Source organism: Cetorhinus maximus, chromosome 21, assembly GCF_964194155.1.
Source record: "Cetorhinus maximus chromosome 21, sCetMax3.hap1.1, whole genome shotgun sequence".
Taxonomy (NCBI): Eukaryota; Metazoa; Chordata; class Chondrichthyes; order Lamniformes; family Cetorhinidae; genus Cetorhinus; species Cetorhinus maximus.
In genome coordinates, this window is record NC_135899.1 from 11746938 (window position 1) to 11762137 (window position 15200).

The following is a 15200-nucleotide window of genomic DNA, read 5'->3' on the forward strand; positions in this document are numbered from 1 at the left end:
CTACAGCTGTACACGACAGAAATACTGCACAGCACAACTTGGTCATTTTCTCTTCACTGTTGGTGGTCATTGTATCGCTGCTGCTAACTGCAGCTCTTATCACCTGGCGTCGCTGCAAGCATCAAGGTAACTATTACATGTATCATGATGGCGATAGGTGAACGAATATTTTGGGGGTTACACATAGTTTTGGATTGAAATGCACGAAGCGCTGCTAGGCATTGAATGTATCATTGTCAGAAAGAAAGAGAGAGCTTGTATCATTTCAGGCCGAATGCCTGGAACGCTGCCAGCTACACTATCACGTACAGCACGTTTCAGGAGCTGATGACCTCACAAGGCAACTTTCAACCAACTAAATAGTTTTAAAACGCTATTAAAATGTCGGAAAGTCCTTAAAAACAGGAATGTGATAATAATCAGATCATTTATTTACGATTTCTTGCCTCAGGGAACAATGTTGGTTGCGATACTAGGAAGAACTCCCCTGCTCGTCCGCGGAGTATTGGTGAGTGATCGTTTGCATTCAGAGTAAAAGCTCCTCGGGTAAGACGGCAAGCCTAGATTCCGATTCACCTCTCACCTGAGCCACAGCACCTCCGACTCTGCAGCACTCCTTCTGCACTGCCGGATTTTGTGTTCAAAGTTGGGAGCTGGGGCTTGGTTCTAAGTTCGAAGCTGTGGAGTGGGGCTTGATTCTATGCACACAGTTGTGGATTGGGGCTCGAGCTCATAACCTGCTTACTCGGAGGCCAAAGTGACACCACTGGTCGGCAGAGACAGCCACTCGATTTCGAATTAAACAGGAGCTGACAGCAGTGCGAGCCTTTCAGACTAACTTCAAAATCAGCAGCAACCAATTAGTTTACAAATGTGCTGTATATTTGGACATAAGCTTATTAGGGCATTGTTGGTGTTCCAGTTAAGCTGAAAGCCGAAGGTCTGTATCATGACATACACAATGAAACGCCATGATGCCTTTAAAGCTAAAAAGTAGAGAGTAACCCATTACTCCATAGTAAGCATCAGGATGCAATAGTATTTTCTTTCTTTATATATAATATCCTTTCATACGGTGTGAGTGTCGTTGCTAAGGCCGGCATTTGTTGCCCATCCTATTTGCCCCTGGAAAGTGGTGGTGAACGTCGACAGTCCATCGCCTTTTCTGTAGTGCTTTGGTACAACTGAATGGCGTACTAGGCCACTTCAGCTGGCAGTTAAGAGTCAACCATATTGCTGTGGGCCTGGGGCCACACTGTGTAACGACTGTCCCCAAAAGACATTAGTGAGCCAGATGAATTTTTGTGACAATCCATGACGGTTTCATGGTCACCATTATTGAGACAGGCTTTCAATTCTAGATGAATTAATTAACCGATTTTAAATTCCACCAGCTGCCTTGGTAGCATTTGAACTCGCGCCCCCAGAGCAATAACCTGGGCCTCTAGATTACGAGTCCAGTAAAATTGCCATTACGCCAGCATTTCCCTCGAGGTCGCCTGTAACTCAGGTGATGACACTCTCCCCTGCGCCTTGAAGGGTTGTGAATTCAAGCCCGACTACAGAATTTACATTTTGGCTTCTTCTCTTTAATCAGAGATAATCTCAATGCATCTGTGAAACATTCATTTATTTCACTTACTTTGGTCGCCGCATCAATGTGACATGTTTATCTCAAACATTTTTCTAGAGAGAACATCAAGAACTCGAGAGGAAGAACAGGTAAGAATGGTAAACCACATTATACTCACTTCATACTCACGATGAAATTCAGGGGCGAGGTCTCAGCATAGATGAAGGCACGAGTTAAGGCCGCAGATTAGTTTCACCACCCAATCCTCTGAATGATAATTCCACTGAGCTTGAATTGGTTCTAATTCATGCAGCACTCTCTCCATAATTTCCAGCGTATAGTCTTCCGTGTGAGCATTTTCTTCGGCAAAATTAGCAAATAAATTTAATAGGTAACCAAATTTTCTTCAGATCGCTATTTTAATTCGGTGTTTGGTCCCGTTATTTTAAACCAAATAGCGCCTATGTTAAAATAGTGGAAGACGAGGGGTCATGAGCACGAAGGAGGTTTCTCTTAGACTTCAAGAGGACATAAGCGGGCTTGTGGAATGGGTGGACACATGGTCAATGGAACTCACTGCGGTAAAGTGTGATTTAATGCCTTCCGGTGAGAAAATCGAGGTGAGGCCAAACAAGCTAAGTCGTACAGTTTCAGAGGGCGTGAAATAAGAGGTAGGCCATTTAGATCTGAGATGGAGAGGAATTTCTTCACTCAGAGGATAGCGAATCTTTGGAATTCTCTACTCCAGATGGCTGTGGAGGCCCAGTCGTTGAGTATGTTCAAAACAAAGATCGATAGATTTCTACACATTAAATATATCAATGGATACGGGAATAGTGCAAGGAAATGGCGTTGAGGTAGAAGATCAACAGGACCTAATTGAATGGCGGATCAGGCTCGAGGGGCCGAATGGCCTACTCTTGCTCCTATTCCCTATGTTCCCATGCAGGAACAGAGATCTAGGGTGTTTGAAAGTAATGCACAAAGTTAGAAAAGCAGTTGATACAGCATACGCAATGTTGAATATTATTAACAGAGACATGGATTACTAAAGGCAGAGACTTGTGTTAAACAGGTATGTCAAAGAACATACAGACTTGGACAAAGCCAAAAAAGAAAACTTATGTCATGTGGCAATACTATATGAATCCGTCAAGAGTATGGAAAGTACAGGGGCAATATTAAATACAAGTGAAATACACATCAAATACAGGTATACGAAGTGTAGGGGCAAGGCGGACTTGCAGGTTCCTCAGTACAAAACTTTAAAGTGGAAGGACATGTTGAGAGAGAAGTTAACAAGGCAATTGTGGCTTTGGGTTTCCTCTCTCGGTGCATTGAGCACGAAAGCGCGGAAGTGGTGCTGTATTAAGCTCTGATTAGACCATGAGGCAAAGGAGATTGAGAGGGATTTGAATGAGGAGCACACAATTGACAGGCTTAGATAATGTAGACAAGGAAAGGCTGCTCCTATTGGTTGATGGTACAAGGACTGGGGGAGACAGGTTTAAGGTTTTGGGCAAGGGAAAGCACGAGGGGATATCAGGCAGAGTTTCTTTACGTAGCAAGGGGCAATGACCAGGAACTCGCTGCCTATAAGGGAGGTGGAGGGACGTGAAACCAGAGACGATGAAGGATTTCAAAAGGAGATTCGATGGGCTCTTGAGGGAAATAAACTTACATGGCTACAATGGGCGAATGCTATTGATTGAATTACACAACAGAGAGCCGGTATGGACTCGATGGGCCTAATGGCTTCCTTCTTACTGTAATGACTCGATAGCTCTCTATTTATAACGAAGCAAATTAGGAAAGAAAGGAGAGGGCATGAAAAAAACCGTTGGCAAGGAAAATCAAGGAAAACACAAATTATAACAGAATTACCTGGAAAAACTTAGCAGGTCTGGCAGCATCAGCGGAGAAGAAAAGAGTTGACGTTTCGAGTCCTCATGACCCTTCAACAGAACTGAGTAAAGTTAGGAGAGGGGTGAAATATAAGCTGGTTTAAGGTGGGGGGAGGGGGGGTGGATGGAGAGAAGTTGGGGTGGGGGGTGGTTGTAGGGACAAGCAAGTAGTGATAGGAGCAGATAATCAAAAGATGTCACAGACAAAAGGAACAAAGAGGTGTTGAAGGTGGTGATATTATCTAAGAAAATGTGCTAATTAAGAATGGATGGCAGGACACTCAAGGTACAGCTCTAGTGGGGGTGGGGTGGAAAGACTGACAGGGTATTACAGTTATAGATTTAAATATAATGGAAATAGGTGGGAAAAGAAAAATCTATATAAATTATTGGAAAAAACAAAAGGGTGGGGGAAGAAACGGAAAGGGGGTGGGGATGGGGGAGGGAGTTTAAGATCTAAAGTTGTTGAATTCAATATTCAGCCTGGAAGGCTGTAAAGTGTCTAGTCGGAAGATGAGGTGCGGTTCCTCCAGTTTATGTTGGGCTTCACTTGAACAATGCAGCAAGCCAAGGACAGACATGTGGGCAAGAGTGTAGGGTGGTGTGTTAAAATGGCAAGCGACAAGGAGGTTTGGGTCTTTCTTACGGACAGACCGCAGGTGTTCTGCAAAGCGGTCGCCCAGTTTGTGTTTGGTCTCTGCAATGTAGAGGAGACCGCATTGGGAGCAACGAATGCAGTAGACTAAGTTAGGGGAAATGCAAGTGAAATGCTGCTTCACTTGAAAGGAGTGTTTGGGCCCTTGGATGGTGAGGAGAGAGGAAGTGAAGGGGCAGGCGTTGCATCTTCTGCGTGGGCATGGGGATGTGCCATAGGTGGGGCTTGAGGAGTAGGGGGTGATGGAGGAATGGACCAGGGTGTCCCAGAGGGAATGATCCCTACGTAATGCCGCCAGGGGGGGGTGAAGGAAAGATGTGTTTGGTGGTGGCATCATGCTGGAGTTGGCGGAAATGGCGGAGGATGATCCTTTGAATGTGGAGGCTGGTGGGGTGATACATGAGGACAAGGGGGACCCTATCATGTTTCTGGGAGGGAGGAGAAGGCATGAGGGCGGATGCGCGGGAGATGGGCCGGACATGTTTGAGGGCCCTGTCAACGACCATGGGTGGAAAACCTCGGTTACGAAAGAAGGAGGACATGTCAGAGAAACTGTTTTTGAAGGTAGCATCATCAGAACAGATGCGACGGAGGCGAAGGAACTGAGAGAATGGGATGGAGTCCTTACAGGAAGCCAACTCCAGCATGATGCCACCACCAAACACATCTTCCCTTCACCCCCCCTGGCGGCATTCCGTAGGGATCATTCCCTCCAGGACACCCTGGTCCACATCACCCCCTACTCCTCAACCCCCACCTATGGCATCTCCACATGCCCACGCAGAAGATGCAACACCTGCCCCTTCACTTCCTCTCTCCTCACCATCCAAAGGCCCAAACACTCCTTTCAAGTGAAGCAGCATTTCACTTGCATTTCCCCTAACTTAGTCTACTGCATTCGTTGCTCCCAATGCGGTTTCCTCTACATTGGAGAGACCAAACGCAAATTGGGCGACCGCTTTGCAGAACACCTGCGGTCTGTCCGCAAGAAAGACCCAAACCTCCATGTCGCTTGCCATTTTAATACTCCATCCTGCTCTCTTGCCCACATGTCTATCCTTGGCTTGTTGCATTGTTCCAGTGAAGTCCAACGCAAACTGGTGGAACAGCACCTCATCTTCTGACTAGGCACTGTGCAGCCTTCCGGGCTGAATATTGAATTCAACAACTTTAGATCTTAAACTCCCTCCCCATCCCCCACCCCCTTTCCATTTCTTCCCCCACCCTTTTGTTTTTTCCAATAATTTATATAAATTTTTCTTTTCCAACCTATGTCCATTATTTTTAAATCTATAACTGTAATACCCTGTCAGTCTTTCCACCCCACCTCCACTAGAGCTGTACCTTGAGTGTCCTGCCATCCATTCTTAATTAGCACATTTTCTTAGATAATATCACCACCTTCAACACCTCTTTGATCCTTTTGTCTGTGACATCTTTTGATTATCTGCTCCTATCACTACTTGCTTGTCCCTACAACCACCCCCCACCCAACTTCTCTACCCCCCACCCCATCCCCACCCCACCCCCTCCACCTTAAACCAGCTTATATTTCACCCCTCTCCTAACTTTACTCGGTTCTGCTGAAGGGTCATGAGGACTCGAAATGTCAACTCTTTTCTTCTCCGCCGATGCTGCCAGACCTGCTAAGTTTTTCCAGGTAATTCTGTTTTTGTTTTTGATTTCCAGCATCCGCAGTAGTTTTTTGTTTTTAAAACTCAAATTATGTTTTCTAAATACTAAAGAACAAAAGTATAGCAAAGGAAAGAGTCGGTCCAATTCGAGACCAAAACGTTAACATGCACTTGGAGGCACATGACATGGACCTGAATCTTAATGGACACTTTCCATCTACTCTTATAAGAGGGACAAAGCAGGCAATGCAGTTACGGAGAGGAATGTGAAACATATGATGGGATAAACGTAGTAGTGAGGGAGAAATTATTAAGCTGTTTAACGTCCTTGAAAGTGGATAACTCACCAGGCGCAGATGAAATGTTTAGCAGGATTCTAATGGAAACCAGGGACAAATAGAGGCTCAAGCAATCATTTTCCAATAGTCTAGAGCTGGAGAAGTGATGCCGCAGGACAGAAGTACTGTTAACACTCCACTGTTGTTTCCAAAGAAAGAACGCAATGGACCAAGTCATTCCAAGCCACACACCCTAACCCCGGTGTTTGGCAAGTTACTGGAAACATTTCTGAAGACATGGGGTATATCCTCAGTTAGAGAGGGTGGGATCAATGAAGGACAGTCAACATGGACCTCCAGTCTCTACACACCCTCAACACCGCCCCGGCCCCACCCTCCACCAGGGCGGCCTGAGGGCTTACTGCTTCTTCCTTGAATGAAGGCTAGAACAATCCCCACCCACCGCCACTCTCTCCCAACTGACTGAATTTGTTCTCCCCTTGAACAAGTTCTCTTTTAACTGATCTCACTTCCTCCAAATAAAAGGCACCCGCGAGGGTCCCAGGTGTGTCTGTCTTTTTTTCTGAAGCAAGCGGAACACTTCTTGCTCCAGTCCTGCTCGGACCCCCTCCCGCAAGGCTTTGTGTGGATATTGATAACTTTATCCGTGCCCTTTCCTGCTCTCACCCTGAATTGAAAAATCTTCACCAACTTTGTTTCCAATTTCCACCCTGCTCTCGGTTCTGATGCAAGGTCACATCGGCCTCTCAGCAACAGCAATTCTCGCAGTAGTGGAGGGGTCTCTCATCAACGCACTTTAAAGAGCAATTAACCCTTACTTTTGGATACACTGGTATATTTCGAGCAGTGCCACTGTGTCGCCACCCCCCGCCCCCCCCCTGCCCCCCAGCAGATGAGGGACTTCAGCCTCACATCAGGGTGTCAGAACCTTGTTAAGTATGAGGCCGTTCAAGAGCTGATCGACTGCAAATGGCAGGACTACAGTCCGCCCATAACATGGTCGTTCCATTGCCTCTGTATCAACGTGTCTCTATGCCGTAATCCCACTAGTCTCAAATCTGGGATCTGCTGGCCTCCATTGCAATGGAGATCGATGTCCTGCATTCCCACCACAGGAATCCGCTTGCTATCATTAATTAGATGGTGAAATCGACAACGGCCTCTTAATTGGTCACCTCGAGGAAAGTTCCTGCTTTCGGCCCATGCGGGGCCGGGACCCGCAAATGCTTCCAACGGCTATTTTTTTAAGGCAGAGAATGCACCCAATAAATCCAATCACTTTTTGCCCAGGCCGGGCTAAAATCCGATTCTCTGTTTATTTGTTCAGTCATACAAAGACACTTCCTAGTGGTCTCCAGCTTTTGCAGAGGCATCCCGTTCTTGTGTACTCTTTGGTCTGACCCAACAGTCAACCACTCTTATACTTTATAGCTTAGTTCATCGAGGTTTTACAGACAACTGCAATTGTTGATAGGTCTCACAACTTTCGGTTACTCATCAATCAAATGACCACCAGCCAGTTTGGAAAGAGATATTTGTTCAAACACCCAGTTCATATTTTAAAATTACTCAAACTGCTACGTTTCAAAATTACTTAACTTCATGTATAAACATACTTTAAGCATACTCGGGTTTCTGTATTGTCAAAGACAGAGTCGTAGACTTAGAATAAGGTATCAGCAAGTGAATCTGTGAAACAGTTAGTAGCAAATTAATCCATGATAATCTATAAAGCAAAGTGGAGATTTGCTTCTGGTGCTTAAAATAGTAAAAGGGATGAGTTGGAGTAAATGACGAGCAATTGTTTTCAACGGTCGATTACCTGAAGGGTCAGATTTAGGTGATTGCCAAAATAACTAGAGGTGACATGAAGTAACTATTTGGGATGCGCAGCCTGATGGGGTGGCAGAGACAGGTTTAATTATAGCTCTCATAAAGAAACTGCATAAAGAATTGAGGGGTAAAAAATGCAAGGATACGGAGAAGAGTTGAGGAGTGGGACTGACTGGGCTTTTCTTTGATGGGCCAAATGGTCTCCTACTATGTTGCACTATTCTACGTTGCTATGATTCGACGTTTGAAGCATTGGCCACGAATATCATCCACAGCAAACTGCACGCTCAAACGAATGGTCAATCATGAGCCGGACAGATAACTGTAGCTAGTGCGTAGTTTATTACATTACATCGGGGTTATGCTCTCCACGTTTGCAGGTGCATCATCACATAACCTCTTCCCATAGTCGTCATCTTAGCTGTCCTTTTCATGCTGGGCTAGAAGCATGGCACCCCCCTTAGCCATGAAACCATTTCAAAGCAGGTAAGAAATGGGACTTGACTTAAGCAGCAGAAAGAAGCAGGCGTACGACAATTGTCAGACCGTTTTATGCTCCACCCCATGTCCTCTTCACTCTAAGACCTCATTGCGGCTTGTCAAATGCCAGCAACACCCTTAAACCCTCTTTCATTCCTTCTAAGAAATCAATATTCCCTACGGCTCAATTCTGGTTGTAACAGCAGAAAAGAAATTTAAGTGGTCAACATAATTTAGCGTCGAAGCATAAAATGCTGGAACCATTCAGCAGGCGAGGTTAGCATTGGTGGATTGAGAAATAACGTGAGCGTTTCATGTCGCTAACCTTTCATCAGAACTGGAAAAAGTTAGAGATTTAACAGTTTTTAAGCAAGCACCCTGCCGACAATGAGTGACGTGTGGTGACGGTGCGGAAGGAGAGGGGAAAAAATAAGAAAGCGGAAAGCCTATGATCAGGTGGAGATCAGGGTTGATTAAGTAGTAAAAGGGATGCCGGTGCAAGGCAAAATGAGATGCTAAAAAGACAAATAAAGAAATAACTAATTGGTGTAAAGTAGGTGTACATGGTAACAACAGCAATCTATGTGGATGTACGAATCTCAGAGGTGCCACGGGGCATAAAGTCTTCTTAGGATCCAGATCCCAAATCTCAGCACATGACGGGTGATATCCTTGTTATGGACCTGGCCATGTAATCATCTTCATTGATGACAGGCGGCTAATGCGATACTGCTCATTTGCGCTACCGCCCAAATCGAATTTCGAGCTGATAAAACATTAACAAATTGTAGCAGACGAGGCAGAAATTTGACAAATGAAAAGCCGATAAAGAGGCAGCACTGACAATCCAGAATTAGTGACTGCAGGGAATGAACAACGTACGATTAACAAACAGCTACCTGCACAACGACTTGCGCGCATTAGAATTGAATTCAATGGAAAATATATTTCAGGATCTGTTCTGTCGCTATCCAACTTCCTCAGTAACCAAGGGATTATGGAATCGAGGGAAAATGTTTACTCGCATGATAAAGGGACATTTTGTTTTGGCGCCACTCATTCTTGAATCTTTCCACTGTTGTTGATGACATGTCCCATGGAATTTTTACCTTTCCCATTATTAGACCCCCTTCGGAGTTGAATTAAATATGTTTCATGTTTTTATTCGGCTCAGCAATAGATGGAAACTATTGAAGACTTTTTATTTGTACGCTCGGTAAACTAAATCCTAAAGAGATGGATTTTTTTCTCAAGTGGAGTTTACCAGACTTTAGAAGGAGTGGGAATATAACGCACTGGCACTTATTCGGTGATTCACAACAATGGCAGTGCTCTTTGTATCCTGCTCCAGTCTAGTGATCCAGTAGTGGAAACGGTGGAAATTCTATGGGAAACATTATTAGAAAGTTGCAAATCATATTTCCGTACGAAATCAGAAAGTAGTAGAACACCAACTTTTCAATAATATTTGGAACTAAAAATAATCTGTCCAAGGCCAACCAACTGACGGAATAAAGCACTCAAGGCACAGTGAATCTCATTTTATGTCAGCGCAATTAGAATAACAACATAACGAATCATATTAACCGTAAGTGGCAAACTTGAAAACAATTTCCCTCCAATATTTTGGTAATGGCTGAGGTTTTGAGTAGCGACTGCATTCCATATTGTTGTGCAATACACAGGAGGAGAACCCTGGATGTAAAAATAGTTTCTTTCGGTTTCAGTTCACAAGAGTAATCGCACTATTCTACTGAACAAACACAGCATTAACACAGACATGTTTTTTTTTTATTTGTTTCTTTTGAGGGAGGTGCATCGAACAATGTTGTTTACGCTGACCTGCGCATAGTCAACCCCAAAACGAATCGTACGGAGAATCACAGGAAGGGTCAAAGCGCGGGTGCTCCCTCACGGACGTCTCAAGGGGACGAAGGCGCCGTTGTGTATGCGGCCGTGGGACCACGTAGTGAAATAAGGAATCAAAAACGGGCGCCAGTGAGACCTCCAACTGAGATGGAAAAACCGGTGGTGTAAGGGATGATTTGGACTCCGATGCACCAGTAATGGCCCAGGCAATGAATCGGCAGCGTGCGATGCTAAAAAGGTGTAAAGCTGGTCAAGAGCATGCACATGATTGGGATTTAAATGAACTCAATTTGACAACATGATCTATGGACTTTAACACAAAATGCAGAGTGCAGTGGAGTTTTCATTTTTATCCTGTAAATTATGGAGACCTGCATGTTGCAATGGATTACAATTACTCAAATGTTCATAATTATGCGATCTCCTTTTTATTATTTTACCTTTTATTTTGGCTTTAATGATTGTTTGTAACTGTCACGAAAATACAATAATTTTTATAATATTTTTCTGGCTTAGTGTAAAGTAGGTTTATGGGTGATTGCGTTGTTCTGTCTGTGTGTGTGATTTAATTGCATCTTGTAGCCAAGCAGACTGCATGTTGAAGTTATCAAAAGAAGTAAGGTGTGGAAATGTCTTTAATATGTTAATGAGTAAATACGGGGTCTTAACATGTAAGGTGTGAAGGGAATTTGCATTTGTAGATAGATGAAGAGGGATTTGGTTTTCAAAGGGACCTCAGCCTGTTTACAAAGAGCCAGACAAGCATGTAAGGAACGAGTTTATTTTTATGAAGGGTTATTGACAATATATAGTAGCAACATGAAAAGATTTACATTCCGAGAAAGGTAAAGTTCCAAAGACATACGGGCAATGTAATTTACACATTAAAAGGGTGAAACATGTATAAAATGAATGAGGCTATGTGTCAGAGAAGGCGTTGTAAAATATACCAGAAATGTGAAAAGCTTCCAGTATTTGTGCATCAAGCCTGCTGTCTACAGAAACCGAAGCTGGGAAAGCCATTTTGAATTCTACTGTCCAGGGCATTGTGGCTGTCATGAAAATATAATAATTTTCGTAATATTATTGTTTTATTGGAAAAGTGGATTAATGGTGGGGCTTGGACTAGTTTCCTTCTGTGTGTGTGGGGAGGGGGTTGTGATTGAAATGGACAGCTGGTCTGGAGGCTTTGAGTTATTAAAAATAAGCTAGGTTTGAAATGCTCAATACGTAAAATGGCTGAAGTTTTAGAACGTGGGGTGTAAGAAAAGTTTGCATTTAGTTAAATTAGGTTAGTTTGAATTTCAAAGATTGGTAAGATGTTACACCTAGCCAGAAGGAGCTAAGCCACATAGTATGTCTATTTTTCCCAAAGGTCACTGATAAAAAAATAGCGCTATGAAAGATTTATTTTATGAGAAAATTAAAGTTGCAAACACATATGGGAACAATAGAATTTACATTAAAAATGGAGAAACATGTATAAAGGAGGTGAGGCTATATGTCAGAAGGGAGAAGGCATTCTAAGATCTAACACAAATGTGAAAAGCCTCCAGTCTCCGTGCACCAAGTTGCTGTCTACAGGAACAGAAGCTGAGAAACCTCACCTTGAATTCGATTGTCCAGGGCATTGTGTGTCTTTGCCTGGGTCTGTTTAAATCTATCTGTTTTTACTAGTGCCTTAACAGAGGTGTAACTGGGAGCCAGGTTAACTAGGGTCTTTAGGAGTTATTATAGTAGTAGTTTGTAGACCTGTGTATGTGCTTCAAATCTTTTCTTTTGTTAATACATTTAAGTTAATTTAGTTTTCTAAAAAAACCCCAAAGACATGGGAGCCTTTCTTTCTTCTGAATTCAGGGCACGCGTCTCGAAGTGAAATACAAATTGCAAAGCAGTTGTGACCGCGTGATCAAATTTGCCTCGTGGATTTGATCGCGTGGCAGACATCATCTGACACGTCGTAGCAGTAACTATGTTATGAATTGTGTTTTATTTGAATAGCCTTCACAATTCGGCATCTGCCGCCAAAATGATTGTCTTCAATGAACCAACCATCTAATTATCATACTTTGCCCTGGAGATATTGAGCAATAGATTTCCTTCCGGCCTATCGATTTCCTGGGAAAGAAGGCAGCTGAATATTGTATGTTCTTCAGTTAGAGTGTGATGTTAATTTAATTACTTTCCTTTAATCTCAGTCTTTACTCCAATAAATATTTGCAGTTTTATGTGGTTGAGTGGTAAGGGTGGAAAATATTATTACCTGACCCATTGCTGTGAAGAATAAAAATATTGCGAAAAATATTGCCAACGGTTTTCACGGTTAGTTATGCACAAACAGAGCAGCAAATTCGTTGGACAGCAAGTACGCGTCTGAATGCAGAAAACGGGGCGTTATTACCCTCGTTGACTCCACCCACCACCCCCGCCATGCCACCACCGACACCACCGCCAAAGTTTTCGTCAAACAATCTCTTAGAGCCTCGCTTATCATTCAAATATATTGAACAGTTCAACAGGTCGAAGACTCTGTACTAACCTCACAGATATAGGCTAGACTCGTCAGAAAATTTTGGGACCGGTCCATTGCAGTCTAAGTGCACTTTCTGCTAAGTAGCACTTTCCGCCAAACAACGGACGGAATAATACGCGGGGTGGGAGGCGGATGGCACGCCATCCGTCAATACCCCACCAGCCCCCACAAAACGTGGCCCGACCCGCCCCGAAGCCATAAAGCAATGGGGGATCAATAAGGAAGGCCGAGTCTGGAGCTGCCAGCCAATCTGATTGGAGGGTTGGGCCGGGGGGGCTTGGGAGCGTTAGGGGGATTGACAGTGCAGGGGAAAGGGTGGGTTTAAGGGAGGTAGCGGGTAGGAGGGAAGCGGGGATCCAGTCGAAGGGGGACCGCCCCGCGATTGGCAAAGGGTAGCCCCCAAAGAACGACCTTTCCCTTCTTTCCCGCCCTTTAGCCATTTCAGGTTAAAAATCGGGAGTCCCGCTGCCGTCCTGCTGCCCACGCGGAAGCATTATCGCGTTGGCATCGCATTATTAGTGTCATTAGGCTTGACAACAAGCTTAATTCTCGCTTAAATAGCTATTTTAATAAGGCGGGTGGGCTGCCGATTTTGCCCCCTGCTCACCCCCTTAATATGGGGATGAGCTCGGGGTGGGTTGGAGATGTTGGTATAGGGGCCCACCCCATTTTATGGTCCCCCCCACCCCAACCAGGTGGACCTAAAATGCATCCCATCCTCTCTGAGCATTGATAGAACTGATCCAATTGCGGTGAAATTCAGGTCCACAATCCCAAAAGTGATTATAAATTGAAGGTATGCGATCTCTTAGGGTGCGCACACTAAAACTCGCCCATTAAGACCAAGGTTGTCTAACGGGAATCCCAGGCGCTGTAGGCGTCCACGAGGATGTTTCAAGGCGTCCTCCGAGGAAAAAAAAATGGTTTGCTCAGAGTAATACTGGAGTCTAATTTCAGTCACCATGCCCAGAATTGTGCTGCCACCCAGTGATTGCTTATGGAACTGCAGTGGCACATATCTCATGCTGAGCATAATTATGTCTGGTTTATCCATTTCAAAAGATTTCCGATTGTCCCTCGTCCTGAGCTTCACAGATCCACGGACAATTTCTTTGAACTGAGTGGACAATATGATTGGGTCTGGTGAACACAAAGGACCATATCAAACTGTTGTCCAAATTCACACACATATCCCGTGTTTTCCTATGCCTGTTCATTTCTAGCGCTTTGCAAAACTTGCGCAACAAAACGTTGGGGTTTGTAGTCACAGGGTGATAGAAATCTCTTTCACACAACTGTTCAGTTTCCCTAATATAAAACTGAAGCGGGGCGAGCCTCCAACCATAGCGGCCCATCAGAATCCATAATAAATATAATGTGATATTTAGGACTGTACAGATAGAGGAAAATGTTGATGGTGAACGAAGCAGAAAATGAACACTTCGGAACTTTGACAATCATAGACAAGAATCGACTAATTTAAAATCGTAACTGCTGTTAAGTACCTGGGCCATTTCCCAATAGGGGAACTGAGTTGTAGCTAGGTTGTAGCTGGTGCATTCTCCAGCAGCTGCTATCCTAAATTTCCCTTTTCACGATAATAACGAGTAACTTCCATTAACACGGTGTATGGTTACAGAGGGCGATACGGTGTCAACCAACTTGATGTTCTCGATGTTCAAATACAGCATCATTTCCCATGTTGGCTCAGAAGACACTATGACATGGAACACACACGGGTCCATGTAAAGGATTTAGCAGGAGTATTCTCGCCAAAGATCGATCCACATTCTCTCTCTCACTCTCTTACTCGAGCAATGTTTATTTCAAAAAAGGGGGCGGAATTTTACTGCCCCGTCGCAGCGGGGGCGGCGCCGTGAAACGCGGAAAATCCTGCCGGCGGGAGGGCCAATATAATTCTTCCCTGAAGTTGTGGTGGCCTGGACAAATAGGGAACCCACTTAGTACTAAAAGGGTTAATGAAGAAATTGAATTAAATGCTTAGGCCTAAGAGAAAAACACTGCAACCTTGAAGAACAATAGCATCTTGTCTGACAACTATAGCAGGATGGGCCTTGAAACATTCCATGTGTCTCTTTCTTGGGCCGAATGTAATCAAAGTTGTGATAGTCAAATTATAAACAACTGCACTTGTGGTGTAGGAATGGAAATTTACTGGAACATGGATTGGTCAGTAAACTTATGCAAATAAGTGGATTGAGATGTACAAAATTTACTGATTGGTTGTAAAATATGACAGAGGGTAGCAGTGGAAGGGTGCTTTTCTGAATGGAGAGCTGTGACTAGTGGAGTTCCGCAGGGATCAGTGCTGGGGCCTTTCCTGTTTGTAGTTTACATTAATGATTTGGAGGAAAATGTAACTGGTTTAATTAGTAAGTTTGCAGACGGCACTAACGTTG

General features: G+C 44.1%; 2 protein-coding genes across 6 annotated transcripts in view; one reads left to right on the top strand and one right to left on the bottom strand.

Annotated features, from left to right (window-relative positions):
• The window catches only part of LOC144695678 (uncharacterized), a 36798-nt gene extending 24278 nt beyond the window's left edge, over positions 1 to 12520 (top strand). For 3 of the 5 annotated variants that reach the window (XM_078566611.1, XM_078566615.1, XM_078566613.1), the window contains 4 exons: positions 7 to 126; positions 452 to 508; positions 1691 to 1731; positions 10188 to 12520. In XM_078566611.1, the coding sequence (XP_078422737.1) occupies positions 7 to 126; positions 452 to 508; positions 1691 to 1731; positions 10188 to 10415 (446 nt within the window). In that variant the 3' untranslated portion in view covers positions 10416 to 12520. The remainder of the gene's footprint in view (positions 1 to 6; positions 127 to 451; positions 509 to 1690; positions 1732 to 10187) is intronic. The other 2 variants (XM_078566612.1, XM_078566616.1) reach the window with 1 other exon arrangement.
• A 1068-nt stretch (positions 12521 to 13588) lies between these two features.
• LOC144695514 (uncharacterized) overlaps positions 13589 to 15200 on the bottom strand; it is a 33255-nt gene continuing 31643 nt past the window's right edge. The window contains exon 8 of the mRNA XM_078566390.1: positions 13589 to 13920. Within this exon, the coding sequence (XP_078422516.1) occupies positions 13589 to 13920 (332 nt within the window). The remainder of the gene's footprint in view (positions 13921 to 15200) is intronic.